Source organism: Canis lupus, chromosome 1, assembly GCF_048164855.1.
Source record: "Canis lupus baileyi chromosome 1, mCanLup2.hap1, whole genome shotgun sequence".
NCBI lineage: Eukaryota > Metazoa > Chordata > Mammalia > Carnivora > Canidae > Canis > Canis lupus.
The window spans coordinates 83,261,436-83,283,768 of record NC_132838.1 but is presented as its reverse complement, the minus strand read 5'-3'; the positions used below and the strand labels follow the sequence as shown (position 1 = coordinate 83,283,768).

Below are 22,333 nucleotides of genomic sequence, written 5' to 3'. Positions count from 1 at the left end.
ATGATTTGGACAAATAATTTCCAGTATTTTAAAATACTAAAAATCTCCATGACTGACTGAATAGCCTTTACTGATCTAATCTAATTCCTTCATTTATTAATGTTCTATTAATATGATGTTTTTTTCCATTGACCTGCCAGTTTGTAGTTTAACTGGAACTCAGCCTCTTTTCTGAACATCTACTTAGAGTGTTGCATGAATGGACATTGTCTCTGGAGGGTAGGAATTGACTCTGAAAAGGAAACAAATTTATGACCTTCATAAAGACTCAAGGTGCTTTTCTGCTTAACTCAAGTGGTGGTTTCTCAGGCCTGAAGTGTTTGTTGTATTTGATGACTCGAGGTGTTAATTTATGTCCTAATGGTTGTTAGGTCGACAGTTACTGGGGATTGAGGCAGCAGCAAGTACAGTTGAACCAAAGTCCAGGCAGCCCTTGTGTTGTGCGCCCCCTCCCTGCCAAGTCCCCACCCAGCTTCTTCCCTTACTTGCCAGTCAAATCTTTCCTCTTTTTCCCCTAAACTGAGATCAAATGGTAAGTTGTGTTGGTTTAAAACCACTTGACTCTAGTGTGGGGATACTCGGGTACTGTGCAGAGTTAGAGAGCCTGGCCTAGCATATAGCATGTTTGGCAAGAATTTCAGTTCCTCTAGGAAAAACAGTGCCTTGGAATGTCCATGACGAAATGATACAGGTCATTGCCTATATAGATAGCTAAGTGATAAGCGAGAACCTGGGATTTCCATGAACTTGCGTAAAAGATCTCTACAATTCGGTTTCCTTAAGCCCACGCTTGACATTTCTCCTGTAACACATGGATCACTTTGACTGTCTTTTAACTAAGGAGGTGAAATGGCCTCGCATCATGTCCTGTAACTACAACTACATATACAGAGTTATTAATACAGACCCGTTAGTATATATTACCAATTTGTGATGAGGTTATTGGTGAGTTTTGCTTTCTTCATTCTTTTCTGGATGTATTTCCAGGTTTTCACAATGCATATACATTTCTTTTTAATCAAGAAATAATCATTTATAAAAGAAGTTACAAAAGTACATATTAAAAAAAAAGTACATATGTAAGAATCCCACATATATTCTTGCAATACCTAAGAAGGTTTATTCAGTTTCATTCAGAATATCCTGTCTGGCTGAGTACCTGGTACTATAATAATGAACCCTTACATTTGTATAGGTCTTGACGAAGATTTTCTCACATGGGACAAATTATAATACTTAATCAACTTAGTAATGGTGACAGGACAGACAATCATATCACAAGGAAATTAGGGATTAACTATTTTATCTTGTTTGTCAAGAATTACGTAATTGGCAAATTTCAGAAATAAAGCAGTATTTCTGAATCCTAACAGTTTTCTTTTTTATATGCAATCATCTTTTTTTCCCCCATATGTATAAAGTTCTACTAAATCCCATGAAACATAGGAGGAAATATAAGCCCTAGTTCCTGCCATCAAGCCATTTAAAATATAGTTGGGGTAAAAAGATGTGTGCTGATGGAATTAATTAGCAATTCAATTAATGACACAAATAAAAAGTGCAGTGTGTAATACAGCACCTGGCATAGAGAAGGCGCTCAATAAATACTGGATGGATGCATGGATGGGTGGATGGATAGCTAGATGGCTAGATGGGCAGAAGAGTGGATGGACTGACAAATTTATTAGAGTTACAGGGACTAGAAAAGAGAAAAGTTCATTCATGACAGATGGCATTTCAGTAAATGTCTAGTGAGTGACTTTTATTGGTCAGAGGATATTTCAAGGAGAAGATAGACTAGCTAAGCCTTCCAGAAAGTTCCAGGTGTAGAATGTATTGCATAGAGCAGTTAGGAGGGAATTCTAGGCCAAGGTCTCAGCATGAGCAAAAGCAGTGAGGCAGAACGAGCAAGGTGTGACTGGGAACTGTAAAGGAATGAGCTTTCTAAAGCACAGGTTCTGGTGAAGAAGTTGTTTTGCAGGTCGGATGGGACTATATTATACAACGTCTTGAATTTCAGGCTGAAGTATTTAATCCATCAGCCTGGCAGCTACAGACATTTTCACGTAAAATAATGTTATAAGGAAAATGTTTTAGGCAACAGATCTGGTAGCAGTATGATTTTGTGTTAAAAAAGATAAAGCTATGGGCAGTCTGGGTGGCTCAGCGGTTTAGCGCCGCCTTCAGCCCAGGGCCTGATCCAGGAAACCCGGGATTGAGCCCCACGTCGGGCTCCCTGCATGGGGCCTACTTCTCCCTCTGCCTGTGTCTCTGCCTCTTTCTCTGTCTCTGTGTCTCTCATGGATAAATAAAATATTTAAAACAAAAAGATATGAGTTTCATGTGGGGTGGAGATTTTTAACTATTCACTGAGATTTTAATGTATTTTTTTAAAAGAACAACACGTGGATATTGCTGTATCATCATTAAAATATTCATATATGTATTTGAAATTTCTGAGGCGGTTATTGTCAAATTCAGATTTCGATCAATAGATATTCTTACTGAGAACCAAAAGATTACAACATTCAAAGACAGTGGCATAAAGGTGTCGAGGCCTCCAAATGTTGCATGCATAAAGTTTAATCAATTTTTCACATACTGGAGGAAAGGTAATAATTTCTGTCTTCTGAGATATTCAGCCTAACTCCTGGATATGTCAGAAAGCTGATATTTCTTGCATGTATGTTCTTGTTGTGCTAGGAGAGGGTATAATACACTGTCACTTCTCTTTAAACCTATTAATTATCTTACAAAATTGATGATGTCATCACTTGAAGTGGTTAACAGTAAAGCCTTGGAGCCAAACTATGCAGGTCAGAATCCAGCTCAACCACTGAACTGCTACTCGGTCTTAGGTTTCTATCTGTTCCTCAGCGTTCTGTTCTCCTGAATGATGATCATAAATGGCACTAACATCTTAAGATCATGGAGAGGGACGGTCCAATGCCTGCCACCTAGTAAGAATTCATAAGTGATAGTCATGTTCCTAGTCCTGATACATAATCACTGAATAATATATAGCCATTTTATTTTCTTGTTAGGTTTGTTCACTTGCGTGATTTTGTTTGTGCTTTTCAGTCATTGCTAGAAAGAAAGCAAGGATCCCAGAGGGATGTGTCTGGGCTCCCTGCTGAGTGAAAGCAGACCTCAACATATAGAGCTTAGGTTTCTCCTAACCTCCATGAAGCTGACCAGCCTCTTGCCTTCCATAGTGAGCCACCTCTATGGTTTTGGACTGATGGATGCAGAAGCCATGGTGATGGAAGCGGAGAAATGGACCACCGTTCCCCAGCAGCGCGTGTGTGTGGAGAGCACGGACCGACAAATCAAGTAATGTTCACTGCAAGCAGACAGCCAAAGGATGCCCTGAAAGGGATCAGGCCCCCACAAGTGCTTGAGACAGGCCTTTGTTGTACATGGAAGCTGAAAGCTTGTGTAGTTTTCCTTTTTTTTTTTTTTTCCCCGTAGAGCAATTATAACATCCTAATAGAATGCCTAGGATGCTAAGCTGTTAAATCTACATAATAGGACCCAAGGATCCTTAAAAGCATCTCTTAGCAGGGGATTTGGAGGACCCTTGCAGATGGGCATTCTTAAGGTTTCTGCTCAGCCAATATTTCTTTTTAATGGTTTCAAGTATTCTTCTCCCTTATTCAGCAACTCCAAAAAGCTAAGCTTTGTATTCTGGAAACTGAGTACATAACCTATAATTACAAATTATTTTTTCAACATAATATGTAAAAATAACAATACGTTGGAAATATAAAATGGACAGAAAATAAGAAGTAGGGGACACAGTTTTCCTGTGGTTCAATGACAGTCTCAGAGACTGAAAGTCAAGCTTTGACTATGAAGAGAGGAAGAGTCACCATAGGAACAGCAAAAAATAAAAAAAATAACTTCAGGCAGTCTCTGAGGTGAGAAACAAATCAGCCACACACACACACACACACACACACTTGAACCAATGTCAGCGTGACTGGAGCCCAGTGTTCAGGAGGGACCTTGGCATGAAAAGAAGCTAGTGAAGAAGCCAGGAATGTTCAGGCAAGAGGAGGAGTGTGCCCATGGGTAACAGAGCAAGGAAATGGTAGACCAGGGATTTGAACCAAGGTCATGGTCATCCCCAGGCCTTCCCCATACCACTGTACCCTCTACCTGTGGTCCAAAAAGTATATCCCGTAGATCAGCAACATCACTGTCCCCTGGGTACTTGGGAGAAATGCAAATTCTTGGAGCCCACCTCAGCCTTACTGAATCAGACATCATGGGCAGGGGCTTAGCCCTCTGTGTCTTAACAAGGTGGTACCCTCAAGTTCGATAGCTACTCCCTGCATGAAGATAAAAGAACTTTAATTCCTATTCTCTCACATCTTTCCCACTAATAACCCAGATTAATCCTTAAAGTGGCCTTGGGTGATAGCACTGTGTCAGTTAGTATCCAGCAACCAGCCACCTGCATGTCACTGTGTAATCTTTCCAGGCCCGCAGGTCCACCCAGCCCAACCCCATTGTGTACTATGCTAACACTCTGTTCTCTCTGTTGCAGGACGATTCGCCCCAACAGTGCAGTGCGCTCCATCTACAAAGCTTCGGGCTGTTCTGATAACCCCAACCACCACGTCAACTACCTGGAGCACGTAGTTGTGCGCATAACCATCACCCATCCCAGGAGGGGAGACCTGGCCATCTACCTGACCTCGCCCTCAGGAACCAGGTCCCAGCTTTTGGCCAACAGGTACTGTGATGGCCTCTGGCCACCAGTGTATAGAGGTGACACCAACACTCAGCTGTTGTGGAAGGTAGAAAGTCAGCTGCTCCTTATGTGCTAAGAACCAACTAAGGGTGCACTTAGATGGGACAAGATGGGACAGTCCAAGCTCTTACTGCTCATACATAGAAGAAGGAGTGCAGGGGTGCCTGGGTGGCTCAGTTGATTGTCTGACTCTTGATTTTGGTTCAGGTCATGATCTCAGAGTCGTGAGACCAAGTCCTAGGTTGAGCTCCATGATCAGTGGGGAGTCTGCTGGAGATTCTCTCTCTCTCTCTCTCTCTCTCCCTCTCCTTCTGTCCCTCCCCGCTGCCACAGCCAATCAATCAATCAATCAACCTGTTCTCTTTAAAAAATGAGGGAGGGGATCCCTGGGTGGCGCAGCGGTTTGGCGCCTGCCTTTGGCCCAGGGCGCGATCCTGGAGACCCGGGATCGAGTCCCACGTCGGGCTCCCGGTGCATGGAGCCTGCTTCTCCCTCTGCCTGTGTCTCTGCCTCTCTCTCTCTCTGTGACAATCATAAATAAATTTAAAAAAAAATTAAAAAAATAAAAAATAAAAAATAAAAAATAAAAAATAAAAATAAAATAAAAATAAAAAATGAGGGAGTGTCAAACTGCCTAGAATCTGTAGGCACAAATAGTATCACTTTTACTACTTGGATAATATTGCAAGGATGCCACAGAAAACTTGAAAGCCACCTGTTGTTCTTTATCGTGACAAAGAAATGCCAGAGCACTAACTCCTTAGTCCTCTGAGATTCTCTCCTCTGCCCTTAATTAAGTGGCTGCTGATGTTTGTTACAGATTAACTGGATTCTCTTGCCCAGGTCTTGTTCAATGTTAGAGGAAGTTCTGTTCTAAAACAGATGTGGGCAATTTTTTTTTTTTTCTGCAAAAAGCCAGTTAGTAAATATTTTGTGCTTTCCAGGCCATATTTCTGTGGCAACTATTCACCTCTGCCTCAGAGCGCAAAAGCCCCTAGGCAGTGTGAATGAATGGGCATGCCTGCTTTCCAATAAAACTTTATTTACAGAAACAGGCAGCAGGCTGGATTTGGTTTGAGGGCTGACTGGAATTGGCTGACCCCTATTGGAAAGGTTGGCCCTTTAGTCTTCTTTGCTCTAGAGGGTACTCAGTTTCTCTTCTTAGCCTCTTGCCTTCTCCCGGCTCCCTCCAGACACTGGCCCAGGATGTAACTGTATTGCCAAGATCCTACTGTTTATTTATTAACGAGAGACACACAGAGAGAGACAGATACATAGGCAGAGGGAGAAGCAGACTCCTTGAGGCGAACCCGATGTGGGACTCGATCCCAGGACTCCAGGATCAAGCCCTGAGCCAAAGGCAGATGCTCAACCACTGAGCCACTCAGGCATCCCTGCTCCGTAGGTTTTTGAATGGTTGGGAGCATGGGCAGCAGGTGCTTGCCAAAAAGTGGGACCAGAATGGGGAAATGCAGGTTGTCTTAAACGCTTTGTCCCCTCTATGGTTCGAAGATATAAACCACAGCCAGAGGCCTAGAAGCTTCTTTAATTTGATTTTTTTTCTACAAGATGAACATTTAATGGGAGCAAAAGTCATCTCATGAATGGCATATATAGTCCAAATGAAAGCCAACCTTCTATGCAGACATAGCCACCTGCCCACACAGCCTGGGGACTGCGGCCATGGTGGTCTTTGTTAGGACTAACAACAAGGCAGCAGGGTGGAGAGGCTGTGGTTGTGGAAAGGCCAGGGGCCAATGCAAACCTGCAGAACCAGAAATGAGCAAGTGCCAGTTGCTTTGCAAAATCCCCAACATCATCTCTAGGACTGTGAGGACAAACGGAGAGCAGTTGCATTTCTGGATGGTAGTGACTGGGGGAACAGACTCTGAAATCTGTAATTACATTTTACTTCTCTGCTTGGAAGATGTGTGTTCCTTAAAACCTAAAGTCCTCCATCAGGGCGTGGGAAAACGTGGGCTTAGTGCTCTATGAAGCGCAGCTTTGCCAGAATAAGTGGATGCAGGTGCAAAGAAGGGAAGGCTGCTTTGGCATCAGATCACTGGCCGTGCCACCCATGCCCTCCTCCCTCCACAAACAGGGGTCTCAGCTGCTACCTGCCAGATAATTGCCACTACCTGCCAGATGCTTCTTTCCAGCAGGCAAGGCCTTCAGATGCACAATTACGTGATTACGGGGTCACACCAGCTGTTGCTACTGCAGCGAGGAAAGACCTTTTTCTCTGTTCTTTCATTTTCTTTGCCTTTATTCATCTGCATTAAACTTGAAAGAGAATCCAGGTGAAACACGGAGGCGCAGAGGTTTGCTGCACGCATGTGGGGCCAATGTCGTTCGAGCCTCCTCTGTTATAGAGAAAACAGTCCTTTCCCATTTGCTGTGGGCTTGGAAAGCTCAGAGCCCTCAGACTTTCTGGGCTTTTCATGCATATTTCAGTATTTGTTGTTGGCTTCCCCCCCAGGAATGACTTCGGTGAGCAGACTTGTAAGTAGGGAAGTCCTGGACCCCGTCACAGGATGACGGTGACACTGGCTTCCACCTGACACACATTCTTAGCAGAGGACAAAGTGCCCACCCCAACAGGGCTGCTTGACTTGTACCAGAGAAAAGAAGCAGGTATTTCAGATGCTCAGGGACCAGGAGTCCTAAAGTTTACCTCAGTCTCCGCCATCCAGGAGACCCCCTAGGAATAAAGTTGCCACCTGGAGTGTGTCTTCTCTGTCTGGGACATTTCCTTAGAGGGCTGTTCTTTTGCATGTGTTCCATCTCAGTCCTGAAAATAAGTAACCACCCCAAGGAGGTGGGCAGACTGGAGTGGCCAAGGGCTGGAGACACCCAAGAGATGTAAAGGTTGTCATGAACTCATTTATCCATGGTTCCCCATATACATCACTCAGAGCAGCTGTTTCCTGGGTGCACCCAGTCCCAAAAGCTGGCTCCCCCGCCCTTGCCTGGCTTGATGCTAGGAGCATCCCTTCTCCTGACAGTTATGGAAAGACAGTTTCTTTTGGCATTTTTCTCCTCCTGGCACGTTCTGAAGCTTTCCTTTGATGAGAGGAAATCTCTACTCGGAACCCTTTAGTCTCTGACCTAGTAAGCAGGGAGTTTTGCGTCCCCTAACCATGGCTCTGTCTCAAGGCCCATTCCCTGGATTGGAGCCGAGGACAAGAAGCATAGAAGACAGGTAGGGACAGGCTGATGAAGGGAAGATCTGCTTCCCTCCTGGGGTCCTTCATGCCGGTTTGAAAGGCAATGAGACTTCCTCAAGGAGGATAGGTCAAGTTTGGGAAGGAAATAGTGTGTCAGAGATTATTAATGAGAGCCATAAATGGTTGCCCTGTTGGATGCTTATCTTTCTTTCAAAGAAGTCAAGATTTCTAAGGAGGACCACTTACGAAGTTTCTTCACCACAGGAGGTTCCTTAGTGGAGGGGTCATTTGAGATGAAGGGGTAGAGCCAAGGTGGCCAAGTACTGTCCCCGCGCCATCTCTCCTACTCCAAGGGATTGTTTCAGTGTTATTTATTCCCCCACCACGCAGCAGTTCCTTGGGATTCGATTTTCTGCAAGGTCGCTGAACACTTGGCTAGTGTGGGCCGTCTGGAACCCCTCAGGGCCTCCCTGCCCCTGCTGACACAGGGCACTTGCTGGAACTCCCGTGGAGAACAGCTGTTGGGGGAAGAACGTTTACCCAAGCATCTGCAGGTGCTGAGCCCTGGAAGGCACTCAGCCGCGTTCAGATCCAGTCGAACTTGAGCCTACCCCATTAGCCCAGCATGCGAGCACCCCTGGCAAGCCAGGTTGATAATTTAGTGGGTGGGAGCGCTGAGTACACAAAGCAGTCCTGCAATGGGCAAATAGGTTAGTCTCTTCTAATCCCTTTGTTTTCTCCTGCCCTCCCAAGCCTCCCGGTCCTCCTCTTGGCCTGCACACCCTGCCTAACAAAAAAAGCTAAACCAGATAATCAGCACAAATGATTTACTTCTGGGGAGCCTCTGGAGGTCTCACATTGGCAGTGGGGGGGCAGTGCTTTAGGTGGGCTTAGGTTCCTTTAAAATGTTTTCAGACAAGGACAACCTCAGGTGGAGGCCTTTTTTTTTTTTTTTAATACCACCACATATTCAAATTCTGCCTGTGGAAATGTTTTCAGACAAAAGCTTGCTTCATCAGATTCGTCCTTCAGCTGCATTTGTTAGAATTATGAAAGCTGTCTTTCTCCCCCTGAATCTCCCCTTCCTCCCCCCACCCTGGCCCCAGTCAGTGAGTTTTAGATTTAGTGTAGCTGTATTGGCTCTCTGTTCCAAGTTTTGGCTTCTAACTGAAAGCCGAAACTTTGCCTTTCTTTCTAAATTTAATTACAGATGAATATCTCTGCTTCTAATTATGGTCTCAAGTAGAGAGAAGGTACCCTTTTGAGTCTGCAGAACCTATAGGCTTCTATAATTAACTCTGTTTAAATGTAGTGTTTATATTTGAGTCATTTTTGTTGCTGCCCAAATGTTCAGTGACTATTGACATTTGTAAAGGGTCACGTATATAAGTGCGTTTGTGGCTTGCAGTAAAAATGACACTTCTGCAGTGGAAATTTTACATTCCAGTAAGGCCTCACCGTAAGACCCCTCTTCCTCTCTCCCAAAGAAGGTACGGCCTTTGGAGTTGGAGCTGGGTTTGTCTTGACTTCACCAATTTTTGTGTTTAACTCTGAAAAGTGATTCATCCAGAAAACAGATGCCGCAGCGTCTGCCTCACACGGTTGTCACAAGCATTGAATAAGATCACATATGGCAAGTCCGTAGCACCGCTTCTGGAACACACAGTAAGCACTTAATAGGTGCTAACCCTTATTTACACAGTGCTTCTCAAAGCACCTGTTGAATGACTCCATCAGACACAGATGGCTGGGCCCCTCTCCCAGAGTCTGATTCTGTAGGTCTGGGTGAGGTCCATGAATTTGCATTTCTAAGAAGCTCGCAGGTGATGCCGAAGCTGCCTGTCCATAGACCACATTTTCAATAGCACCGATTTAAAAGATCACCCAACTTTTCAGACACATTCTTGTTATTTTCGTGTCCTCAAAAGACTTGGAAGCAGAACGCTGCTGGGTGCTGTGCGAATAATTTACAAAGGAGTCTGTAATCTAAAACAGATACTTAGATAAAAGCCATCCACTCCTAAATCTGCAAGATTACGTGCAGACATCATAGATCCACAAGAAGGAATACGTTTCGGGCTTGATCAGTAAGTAGTAGTATGCAGGTTGAAAGTTGTTTTTTTTTTTTTTTTTTAATCATCTTTTTAGGTATTCTAAACCTGTAGAAGTAGTATCTCTCTCTCAACCTTTCTTAAAGAAGTAATTTCAATTGGGAGTGGGAGAGACAGAAAAACTTAATAGTGTGTTTTAAATACCCTATTTCAGAAGCAAATCATTTGAAACTTGCAAAAGCCAAACAGCTCGAGAAAATCAAAAACGGAATTACAATTAAGCCAAATAAGCGCTTCGGCATTCCGTGAGTTCTACGTTGAATTGCGATAAAGCGCTAAGAAGAAAATAATAATTAAGAATCTTAGAGAGAGAGGGAAAAAAAAAAGGAAACTTCCAAAAATATCTGTCTAAAGTCTAATTTTGTAGTGAACATAAATACTGTTTGGGGAGTAGTAGATGATTCTAAAATTAAGATCCACTTAGAATTTTAGAAATAATTATATGATAACACATAGCTGTCAGTACTGATAAAATGTCTTGTTATTTAGTTGCCATAACACCACTGAAGAATGCTGCAGCCTTGATACATTGGCTAGACTCTTTAAGTGAAAGGGGGAAGAAAGCTTATACTAATTATATGAGTTATTTCCTGAGTTAATTCCTCAAAAGGATGTGCTACACTTAATGGCAGTCTTTTCTACCAGGCTTCATCCGAAGTAATTTATTTGAAAACCGCTCACAGGGATAGGGCTGTGGGGCACCATTTTAATAACTGGATGCATAATTTGTGCTACCGCAGGCATATATCATTTCATCGAGCACATGATTATGAAGTCAACTTTGACAGGCAGGGTTTCTTTCGCTGCAACAGGAGATGCGGATCGGGCATGGAGTTAATTACTCCAGCTTCCCACACACTGGCCCTGCTCTATTGACATTTTATCCATGCTAATAATGTTGGCATGTATCGGGTTTCTTCACTGTTGGCACAGCACTGACGTTCAGGCTGGGCATTGGACTTTTTAGTTGATAAATGGGAGACCACACAATTAGAATCTCTTTAGCTGGCGTCCAGTGGTTTGACACTTGCTTGTCTCGAGCAAGTGTGTTGCTCTGCAACACAAATAGAATCTACTACCAGCATTACCTTTTGTGACATACAGATGAGGCAGGCTGGTCCAGTGTCACGAGGCCAAAACTAGGGAAGAGTTTCAGTGCTGAATCAGAAGAAAATAAAGAACGGGGGTGAGATTAGAAACGTGAGTGGCCAACAGCAATCAGTGTCTATTTCTTTCCCCATCAACTCTTTTAGCAAAATGCAATGATCGTGTTTGGCTGCATTTTTAATTCCTCTCCTCAACTTTTGTGTCCACATGAAATTAATGAGCATTCAGCTCTGCATAAAGGGAAGAGACCGGGGTGAGAAACTGCTTAGCCAGATAGACAAAGCCCGTTTATATTCGGGCTTTGAAACACTTATTTGAATGCCGATTATGGATATTTCTTCTTGGCACCCAGTTTATATTTAATTTGGGTTCCAAATGTGATTTGAAAGTGATTGGCAGCAATGGACTGGTTTCAAAGGTGGACAGGAAAGGGTGGAAGGGGAGAAACACAGGGTCCGCTAATCCAACAGTCAAATAATTGACCCATGAGTAATTAGAAGTTGGCTGGGGTTGTGGAAACAAGGCTGCCCCTCATGTGATGGCAGCCTCAAGTCTCCTTTGTAGTTTCTGGACGTGAGGCAATGAGCCAGAGGTTCTGTCTAAACTGTTTGGGAATTGCTTTTAAGTCCGGCACTCTTGGAAAGGTATTCTGTGACAAGTTGTCGCTTCAGTGCCCTCAAATGGCACAATGGCTTCAGCAAACTGGAGCCTAAATCAGACGTCTGTGGGCTGAGAAATGGTTCTAGATTGGTTTCTGCCTCCACTCATTTCTATGTCAACATGCTCCCTTTTTGGGATGTCTGAGAGGAAGGGCTATTTGAAAAGCCCCCTCCTCCCCCCCCATTACTGTTTCTCCTTTTCATCCAGTACCCTCACCCTCTGGGTTTACGTGAAGGACTCTGTGTGTAAGGTGTGTAAGTCAGTTACATGAGCCAGCAATTTCTTCTTGGCCGAGTCCAGTGTTAAGCCATAAGCTATGAAACAATCCCCATTGTGGTAGTACATGAATTATAGGATCTCCACAAAATGTATTGTCCCTAATCTAGTGGAGTTCCCTTACACTGAGGAGACATTCATGTAAGGAGCCACTATTTCCATCTCTGTTACCATGAGGGAAAGCTACCACATCCACTATGGTTCTCATTGAAATGCTGCACTCCTCTGATCAGAACTAACGCTTACAGATAGTATACAGATATCCTAAAATGAGAAAAAGGGGCTTCTCATTCACCGAAACTTTGAAAATCACCTCCTACCATTAACCTCATTATGGAAATTAACAAAACATACTAGAATATCCCAACAATCTCAGATGTTCTCCTGTAAAGAGATCTGTTCCACTCTAACAGCCTTTCTCAAATGTTCCCATACTTTCCAGCCATGGGACACTTTTGAGAGTGCTGATAAGTACTTGCCCTTTTTCTTCTTCTAAGGGCTGAGGTAGAGGTGATTTTCTAGTTTATTATGTTCCTCTAGGGAAAACTGCCAAGTGGCCACCATTTACCTAATACGCTCCAGTTGTGCCATCCAACCCGTCAGTTTCAGGATCCAGCTGGCATTTTAGAGGGATCCTCAAACATATTGATAGAATGCTTTTGTATGTAAAAAAAAAAAAAAAAAAAATTTGAATTCTGGTATATTAAATTATAAGGAAATTAAACTGGTTATTTTTGGTTTTAGAAGGGCACTTTGTCTCCCAATGGGAAAGATATACAAAGAACCTCAGATTATAACCACCCGTTTGGTGAGCATGAAATTAAAGCAAGGAGAGTTGATTGCATGTTCTGAATAGCCATCAGCATCGAGTTGCCATGAACTTTGTCTTTACTGAAGGACAGATAGGTCCCAGTAATGGGATGGTTGCTCTTAAGACTACTAGAGATATTTTTGTCTCTCTGTTTACCGCACTAGCTCTCAAATTCTTCCTCTTGTTCTATTATTTTTTTCAATAAAACTAATAGATGCACATAATTTTAAGTACTCTAAAAAGAAAAATCTGTCTCTTGCCCCATCTTTTACTTTTTTACCTTCTGTGTCCCATCTCTATAGAAATCATTTTTTTTTTAAGTAGGTTCTACACCCAGCATGGGGCTTGAACTCATGCCCCCAAGATTGAGAGGTGCATGTTCTACCGACTAAGCCAGCCAGGCAGCCCTGTATAGAAATCTTTTGACTATTTCTTTGGGTAGTCCGACCTATATAATGTGCCTATATAAATGATGTGCCTCTTTTTTCATGTGCTTGTTTAATACGCTATCTATCGACCTCTCTTTATTCTTAATGAGGATTCTGGTTTTTTTTTAATTTTCCTTCATATTTTATGTACCTCAGGATTACATCAGATGAAACAAATAATTCTAGCTATTTCAAACAGAAATAGATTTTGTCTAGAGAATTAGGAGCTTATAAAAATCACTGGAAGAGCTAGAAGAGCAGAATGTAGGCTGGAGTTCCAGGCATGACTCCCTGAACTGGTTACGATTAGTGGGCAGGCTCTTTTTACTAAGGCATAATTTACATACAATACAATTCACTTTTTAATATGAGTAATTTAATGATCTTTGACAAATATTGTATAACCATACACCATTATTCTCAAGATATAAAAAAGTTCTATCACCCCAGAACTTTCACCATGCCCCATCCTCCCTCCCAGTCCTTGGCAACCACCGATCTGTTTCTGTTTATGTCACCTTTTCTAGAATGTCTTTTGTGTCTGATTTCTTTCATTTAGCTTAAACTCTTTTGAAATTAATTCATATTTTGCATGTATTAGCAGTTCCATAGTTTTTATTCCTGGGTGGTACTTTGTTGTATCAGTATGCCAGAACTTGTTTACCCATTCGCTAGTTGAGGGATGTTTGAGTTGATGATGATGATGAATAAAGCTGCTGTGAACATTCATGTGGAGTTCTTTGTGTGAGCATATGTTTTCACTTCTCGGGTAAATATCTGGGAGGGGGATTGTTGAGTTACATGGTAAGAACTACCACACTGTTTTCAGAGCAGCTGTACCATTTTGCATTCCCATTAGCAGTGTAAGAGATTTTTCAGTTGCTCCACATGTCTAACACTCGGTATTATCAGTCTCATGGGTAGAGTCATAGCCTGGTTTTCCTGATAGCCAAACCTTTACCCCTTCCAGATTTACTGTTACAAGGCCACCCTCATGCCTATTTGCCTGTGGTAGAACAATGATACATGTTTGGGTCTACTAACATCCAGGAGGAAGACAGCCTCCAGTGCTGAGCTGAACATGCTGATGGATACAAAAAGATCATTGATCATGGTCTTGACTTGACCTTCACTGGATTCTAAATAACATACAAAACAATGCCTTATGATTCTCTCTCAGGCTTTTTGATCATTCTATGGAAGGATTTAAAAATTGGGAGTTCATGACCATTCATTGCTGGGGAGAACGAGCCACCGGTGACTGGATCCTTGAAGTGTACGATACACCCTCCCAGCTGAGGAACTTCAAGACTCCAGGTAAGAACTCCCTTTTCTATCGTTTGGTTTACTCTGCAGAAACCAATGATGGAATGTATTTTGGCCTAGAAGTGTTTTTACATTTATATATCAACATCATTCTTTTTCTAAAGATTTTATTTATTCATGAGAGGTACAGAGAGAGAGGCAGAGACATAAGCAGAGGGAGAAGCAGGCTTCCCACTGGAAGCCCAATGTGGGACTCGATCCCAGGATCACAACCTGACCAAAGGCAGACGCTCAACCACGGAGCCACCCAGGTGCCCCAACATCATCCTTTTTCATGTGATCCCGTGCTTTGAGTTATCTGCAGATATTCCAGTTCTCAGCATCACCATTTGAGAGGTAATAATTGAAGGATTAAATAATAAATGTTTAGGTGTAAGCACAGGATAAAACGTGGCAGCTGTTGATTGATGTTTCAGAGTATATGATCCACATCTCTAACCAGCTTCTCTGGTAAGCAAACCAGCCTTGTCTACCTGCAGTGGGTTAAATTGCTTGGTCATGAGAAGAGGCAGTTCCCTTAATTATCTGTTTCTCTGAGTTTATTCTAAAAATTAATTTTCAGTACTCACAAGACATTGAGCTTGGCCTGTGCCAGTTTAACTGGTTACCAATAAAGAAAACGAATGGTGGTAATCTGCCCCATGTGAGCCGAAGAGCTAAGGAAAAAGATGTTTTCTAGAAAAGTAAAACATGGAAATTACCACATTAGCAAAAGCATATGGTCTCTCTCTTTCTTCATGCTAATACATAAAGCTTGTTTGTAACACAAAGTAAGGGAAAGTACAAATGCAGCGTGCAGCAGGAGACTGAACAGGTTTTCACAGCAACCTGTGTTGTTCGCGATGGAGCCTACGTAGTACTTGGCTCAATGGCAGGTGATCTGTTTGACAACCACCCCAGCTCCCATTCAGCTGTGGATACATCTTCAACCATCTAATAAACTCATGCTTCTCAGTGGTCTCTCTGTGGCAGCCCATCTGCAGAAGATCCAGGCCTGAGAACATTTTCAGATTGACATCCAATCCAAGCCCTCTCCTGATCACAGAATTAATTAAGTCAGACATTCTGTGATCCACTGTAAGAGTGTATATTATTCAGATACTGTGGGCTGTGCAGGGCAAAGGAGGAACACAGGAATGGATCATGCATTTGCCATATTTTTGACCCCCCAGTCAGGGAAAGTTACTCATTCTGAGAGATCGTCTTTGGCCCACATCTGGCCATCTCTTCTCCCTAATTCTGTGAGGTGGTTCATCTGTGTTGCCACAGCCGACCCACACTCGGGGAGGTTAAAACCAGCATGGTGGCAAGGTCACAGTGAATCGGGATAAAGGATTTGTTAAAAAGTAGCCAGGTCCAGCTCATCTCCAGCATGCCTCAGGAATATAATGGTTGCCGAAATGTGATCCAGAAATCGAATGTTTGTCAACAAGGCAGGGTGGATAGAAAACATTAGAATAAACTAGACCGTGGTCTCTAGACACTTGAATTGGCTCATCATCTACTTAGTCCCCAGGAACATCCCCTCCCGTCCCTTTCTCTTTCCAGACCAGGCTCATTGCTCGTGTGATAGGGATATACTGGGCCGTGACCCTCAGGGGCACTCATGGTGACATGGGTGTGCTGCCCAACCCCAGTTGATCCATCAGCAAGTGGCACTTCAGGGGTCTTACATCTCAAGAGATCCCAGGGAAATAATCACTGTCCAAATGTGGCAGTTGTATACCAGGGGGTGGGGGTTGGCCTGGGGGTAGCCTAAGGTACACACATAGAGGCACACTGTTGAGAATATAAGACAGTTACAGAACTGACTAAAAGTGACTCCTCTTTATTATCACCATGCACCAGCAATTCTAAAGAATGTCAATGGTAAAGTGCTCCTCCCCACAAGAGCAAACTACCCCTGGGGGCGAACTCACGGTAGACCTGGTATTTATTTGCAAGGGTCAGGGGCCACAAATATCAGTCTCTCTGCCCTCTAGGAGTTCAGAGTCCCTCCAGAGTTTATGATGATCATCTGTGCGAGAGACTCTCAGCAGGAGCCCAGATAATCTAAGGAGAAGCCAATGCTGTGCAAGAGGCAACTAGATTATCTGTGTAATGTGTATATGTTCCTGTGTAATCCCAGTCACCTCTAACCATTTTACAGATGTCCTTTTATGCCATAAGAGAGATATCCTAATGCTATTATGGGTCTGGGGTCAGTAGGCTTTAATAGATTCATACAGTGTTTGAATATCCTTCCTTCAGCCAATCTTCCAGTTTAGGGTTACTCACAACGTTGAAAAGGAACTTCTACTTCTGTGTGTGTGTATGTTTCTGTCACTGTTTCTGTGGTGTACATTCCTATGTAAGGTTTTTCTCTCTAATTGGGGATTTCTTTAATAAGCTACTAGAAATTCAATTGGAGATGTAGGATTTTCGAGCCTGATGAAATGGTAGACTCATTCCCAAGTGTAGAGGTTCCTGATATCAGACTGAGCTGATACTTCTTTATTGTTTCTTCCCATTTGTTTATTGCTAAAATACATACTAAGGATTTTTTAAATTGAAGTACAGTTGACACAAAATGCTACATGAGTTTCAGGTGTACAGCATGGTGATTCGACAATTCTTTGTGTTATGCTGTGTTCATACAAGTGTGACTACTATCTGCACCGTACCATTGACTCTATTCCCTGTGCTGTGCTTTTCATCCCTGTGACTTGTTCATTCCATAACCCTAAGGCTGAATCTCCCACTCCCCACCACTGATGTTTCTCATCCTTCCATCCCTTTCCTCTCTGGCAACGACCAGTTCATTCTCTGTATTTATGAGTGAAATTGTATGGTATTTGCTATTCTCTGTTTCACTTATCTCAGGTTCGGCCATGTTGTCACAAATGGCAAGATCTCATTCCTTTTTATGGAATCTAGGTTCGGCCATGTTGTCACAAATGGCAAGATCTCATTCCTTTTTATGGCTGAGTAATACTCCAGTGTGTGTGTATCTATATATATAGATATAGATATAAATATAGATATATTGTATTTTCTTTATCCATTCATCTATTGTTGCTTCTACATCTTGGCTACTGTAAATGCCACAGTAAACGTAGGGGTGCATATACTTTTTAAAAATATTTATTTATTTATTGATCTATTTATTTATTTATTTATTTGAAAGCACTAGTGTGGGGGAGAGTCAGAGGGAGAGAGAGCAGTTCAAGCAGACTTCCCATTGAACACGGAGCCCAACATGAGGCTCGATGCCAGGGCCCTGAGGCCATGACCTGAGCCATAATTAAGAGTCCAATGCTCAACCGACTACACCACCCTGGCGCCCCTACATCTATCTTTTTGAATCAGTGCTTTTGGTTTTTTGGGTAAATATCCAGTTAGTGAAATTACTGGATCATAGGATATTTCTACTTTTAATTATCTAAGGAGCCTCCAACCTGTTTTCCAGAGTGGCTGAACTAGTTTGCATTCCTACCGACAATGTATGAGAGTTCCTTTTTCTCCACATCCTCAATAACACTTGTTACATCTGTCTTTTTTATTTTAGCCAATCTGATTGGTGTGACATGATATTCCACTGTAGTTTTGATTTGGATTTCCCTGATGATTAGTGATGTTAAGCATCTTTTTGTATATCTATGGGACATATCTGTGTCTTTCAGGAACTGTCTATCCAGGTTCTCTGCCCATTTTTCATCGGATTGTTTAGTTTTTTTATGTTGGGCTGTAAAAGTTCTTTATACATTTTGGATATTAACCCCTTATCAGATATTTCCTTTGCAAATATTTTCTTTTCACTAGGTTGCCGTTTTGTTTTTTGTTTTTTTTTGTTTTTTGTTTTGTTTTTTTTTTTTTGCCGTTTTGTTTTGTTAATGGTTTCCTTTACTGTACAAAAGCTTTTTATGTGGGTATCATCCCAATAGTGTATTTTTACTGTTGTTTCTTTTACCTAAAGAGACCTATCCATAAGTATGTTGCTAAGGGCAATGTTTAAGAAATTATTGGCTTTGTTTTCTTTTAGAATATTTATGGCTTCAGGTCTCACATTTAGGTCTTTCATCTATGTGGGGTTTATTTTTGTATATGGTGTAAGAAAGTGACACAGTTTCATATTTTTGCATGCAGCTGTTCAGTTTTCCCAGCACAATTTATTGAGGAGGCTTTTTCCCATTATAAATTCTTGACTTCTTTGTGGTAGATTGACTTTATAAGTGTGGGTTTATTTGTGGGCTCTCTGTTCACTTCCAGTGATCTCTGTGTCTCTTTGTGCCATATTCTTTTGATTGTTGTACTATTTTGATTACTATAGCTTTGTAGAAGATCTTGAAATCTGGGATTGTGATGCTCCAGCTTTGTTCTTCTTTCTCAAGAGTGTATTGGCTATTCAGGGTCTTTGGTAGCTTCACACAAATTTTAGTATTATCTGTATGGCCATTTTAAAATTATTCTAATCCATGAGCATAGACCATTTTGCCATTTGTTTGATCATCTTCAGTTTCTTTCATCGATGTCTTAGGTTTTTAGACTACGAATCTTTCACCTTCTATGTTAAGTTTATTCCTAGGTGTTTTATTCTTTGTGGTACAATTATAAATGGGATGGTTTTCTTAATTTCTCTTTCTGCTACTTCATTATTAGTGTATAGAAAGGCAACGGATTTATGAATATTAATTTTGTATCCTGCAACATTATGGAATTCATTTATTCTAGGGTTTTTGATGGAGTCTTTAGGATTTTGTATCTATAATATGATGCCATCTGCAAATAGTGACAGTTTTACTTCTTCCTTACCAATTTGGATGTCTTTTATTTCTTTTCCTTATCTGTTTGCTACAGCTAAAACATCCACTACCATGTTGACTAGAATTGACAAAAGTGGGGATTTTTGTCTTGTTTCTGATCTTAGAGGAAAAGTCTCAGGTTTTCACCATTGAGTATGACATTAGCTATGGATTTGTCCTTTGGCCTTTATTATGTTGAGGTATGTCCTTCTAACCCCATTTTGTTGAGAGTTTTTATTATGAATAAGTGTCGAATTTTGTCAAATGCTTGTTCTGCATCTACAGAGACCGTCATAGGATTCTTATCCTTTATTAATGTGGTATAGCTCGTTGATTGATTTGCAGATACTAAACCACCATTGTATCCTCAGAATAAATCCCACTATGAATGTCCTTTTAATGTGTTAATGAATTTGGTTTGCTAATATTTTGTTGAGGATTTTTTAATCTGTGTTCATCAGGGATTTTGGCCTATAGTTTTCTGTTTTTGTAGTGTCTTTGCCTGGTTTTGGTATTAGGGTAATGCTAGTCTAATAGAATCCTTCCTTCCTCTTCTATTTTCTGGAATAGTTTATTAACTCTTGCTTAAATGTTTGGTGGGCATTTGCTTCAATGTGGATGGAACTGGAGGGTGTTATGCTGAGTGAAGTAAGTCAATCGGAGAAGGACAAACAGTGTATGTTCTCATTCATTTGGGGAATATAAATAATAGTGAAAGGGAATATAAGGGAAGGGAGAAGAAATGTGTGAGAAATAGCAGAAAGGGAGACAAAACATAAAGACTCCTAACTCTGGGAAATGAACTAGGGGTGGTGGAAGGGGAGGAGGGCGGGGGGTGGGAGTGAGTGGGTGACGGGCACTGAGGGGGACACTTGACGGGATGAGCACTGGGTGTTATTCTGTATGTTGGTAAATTGAACACCAATAAAAAATTAATTTATTAAAAAAATAAAAAAAATATTAAAAAAAATAAAGGTTTGGTGGAATTCACCTGTGAAACCATCTAGTCCTGGACTTTGTTGTTTGGGAGATTTTTTTTTTTTTTTTTTGGCTGATTCAATTTCCTTATCAGTAATTGATATGTTCAGATTTTCTATTTCTTCCTGACTCCATTTTGAAAGATTGTATGCTTGTAGGAATTTATCCATTTCTTCTAGGTTTTTCAATTTGTTGGCATATACTCTTTCATAGTAGTCTCCTATAACCCTTTGTATTTCTGTGATGCTAGTTCTTACTTACCTTTCATTTCTGATTTTATTTGGGTCCTCCCTTCATTTTTCTGGATGAGTCTGGATAAAGGTTTATCAATTTTGTTTATCTTTTCAAAGAACCATCTCTTGGTTTCACTGAATTTTTTATTGTTTATTCAGTCTCTGTTTATTTATACTGTGATCTTTATTATCTCCTTCCTTCTACTAACTTTGGTCTTTGTTCTTCTTTTTGGTATAAGGTTAGATTGTGTACTTAAAATTTTTCATGTTTGTTGAGGTAGGCTGTTGAGGTTGACTTATGGTGTCATAAAATTCCCTCTGAAAACTGCTTTCTTTGTTTCCCAAAGATTTGGGATCACTATGTTTTCATTTACATTTATCTCAGCGTATTTTTTATTAAGCCATTGGTTGATTAGTAGCATGTCGTTAGCATCCATGTGTTTGTGGGGTTTTTTTCCTACTTTTATTCTTGTAATTGATTTCTAGTTTCATACTGTTGTGGTCACAAAAGATGCTTGTTTTGAGACATATTTTATGGCTTAACATGTGCTCCATCCTGGGAGAATGTTCCACGTACACTTGAAAAGAATGTATATTCTGTTGGTTTTGACAGTCTACTCTGTATAACTGTTAGGTCTATCTGATCTGATGTGTTGTTCAAGACAACTTTTTCCTTATTGATTTTCTGTTTGGATGATCTATCCATTAGTGTAAGTCTGGTGTTGAAGTCCTCTATATCATTGTATTACTGTCAATTTATTCCTTTGTGTCTTTTTGCTTTGTGAATTTTGTTGCTCCAATGTTGTACATAGATATTTACAATTATTATATCCTCTTGCCTTCCTTTGTCTCTTACTATAGTCTTTGTGATTAAAGTATATTTTGTCTGATAGACTATTTTTGTTTTATTTTTTCCTGCTCTCATTTGCATGGAATATCTTTGCATACCTTCATTTTCAATCTCTATGTGCCTTTAAGTCTGAAGTGAGTCTCTTGTGGGCAGCATATAGATGTGTCTTGGTTTTTTATTCATTCCACTACCCTCTGTATTTTGATTTTAAGTATTTAGACCATTTACATCTAAAGTAATTTATCAATAGGTATGTACTCATTGCCATTTTACCAATTGTTTTCTGGTTGTTTTTGTAGTTCTTGTTTTATTCTTTTTTCTTGTGATTGAGGACTATTGTATTATGCTTGACTTTCTATTTTTTGTGTATCTATTAAAGGCTTTTAGTCGGTGTTTACCATGGAGTTCATGTATAACATCTGAAGTATATAGCAATTTATATTAAATTGACAATAACTTAAGTTTGAACACATTCTAAAAGAACTCCATTTTTATGACCCACCTCCACATTTTTGTATATATTTTCATATTTTACATCTCTTTTATTGTGATTCCCCTTAACTATTTTTTTTACACATAATTGACTTTACTATTTTTGTCTTTTAATCTCTATACTGGCTCCATAAGTGATTGTGCTACTACCTTTACTGTATGTTTGTTTCTACTCGTGAAATTTTTCCCTTCCATAATTTTCTTCTAATTGTGGCCTTTTTTTTTTCAAGTAAGAAGTCCTTTTTAACATTTCTTGTAAGGCTACTTTAATGGTGATGAACTCCTTTAACTTTTGTTTGGGAAACTCTTTATTTCACCTTCAATTCTGAATGATAGTCTTCCAGATAGAGTATT

At 40.9% G+C, this 22,333-nt stretch overlaps 1 protein-coding gene and 1 long non-coding RNA gene across 5 annotated transcripts in view; one reads left to right on the top strand and one right to left on the bottom strand.

The window, feature by feature from the left end:
• PCSK5 (proprotein convertase subtilisin/kexin type 5) overlaps positions 1–22,333 on the top strand; it is a 457,779-nt gene that overhangs the window by 248,576 nt on the left and 186,870 nt on the right. For all 4 annotated transcript variants that reach the window (XM_072837738.1, XM_072837739.1, XM_072837740.1 and 1 more), the window contains exons 11-13: positions 3,216–3,333; positions 4,553–4,741; positions 14,500–14,636. In XM_072837738.1, the coding sequence (XP_072693839.1) occupies positions 3,216–3,333; positions 4,553–4,741; positions 14,500–14,636 (444 nt within the window). The remainder of the gene's footprint in view (positions 1–3,215; positions 3,334–4,552; positions 4,742–14,499; positions 14,637–22,333) is intronic.
• Positions 1–22,333, bottom strand: part of LOC140639509 (uncharacterized) — a 71,354-nt gene that overhangs the window by 23,112 nt on the left and 25,909 nt on the right. The window contains exons 3-4 of the long non-coding RNA XR_012036205.1: positions 12,649–12,736; positions 11,126–11,195 (exon numbers count right to left, since the gene is read on the bottom strand). This is a non-coding gene — a long non-coding RNA (uncharacterized lncRNA). The remainder of the gene's footprint in view (positions 1–11,125; positions 11,196–12,648; positions 12,737–22,333) is intronic.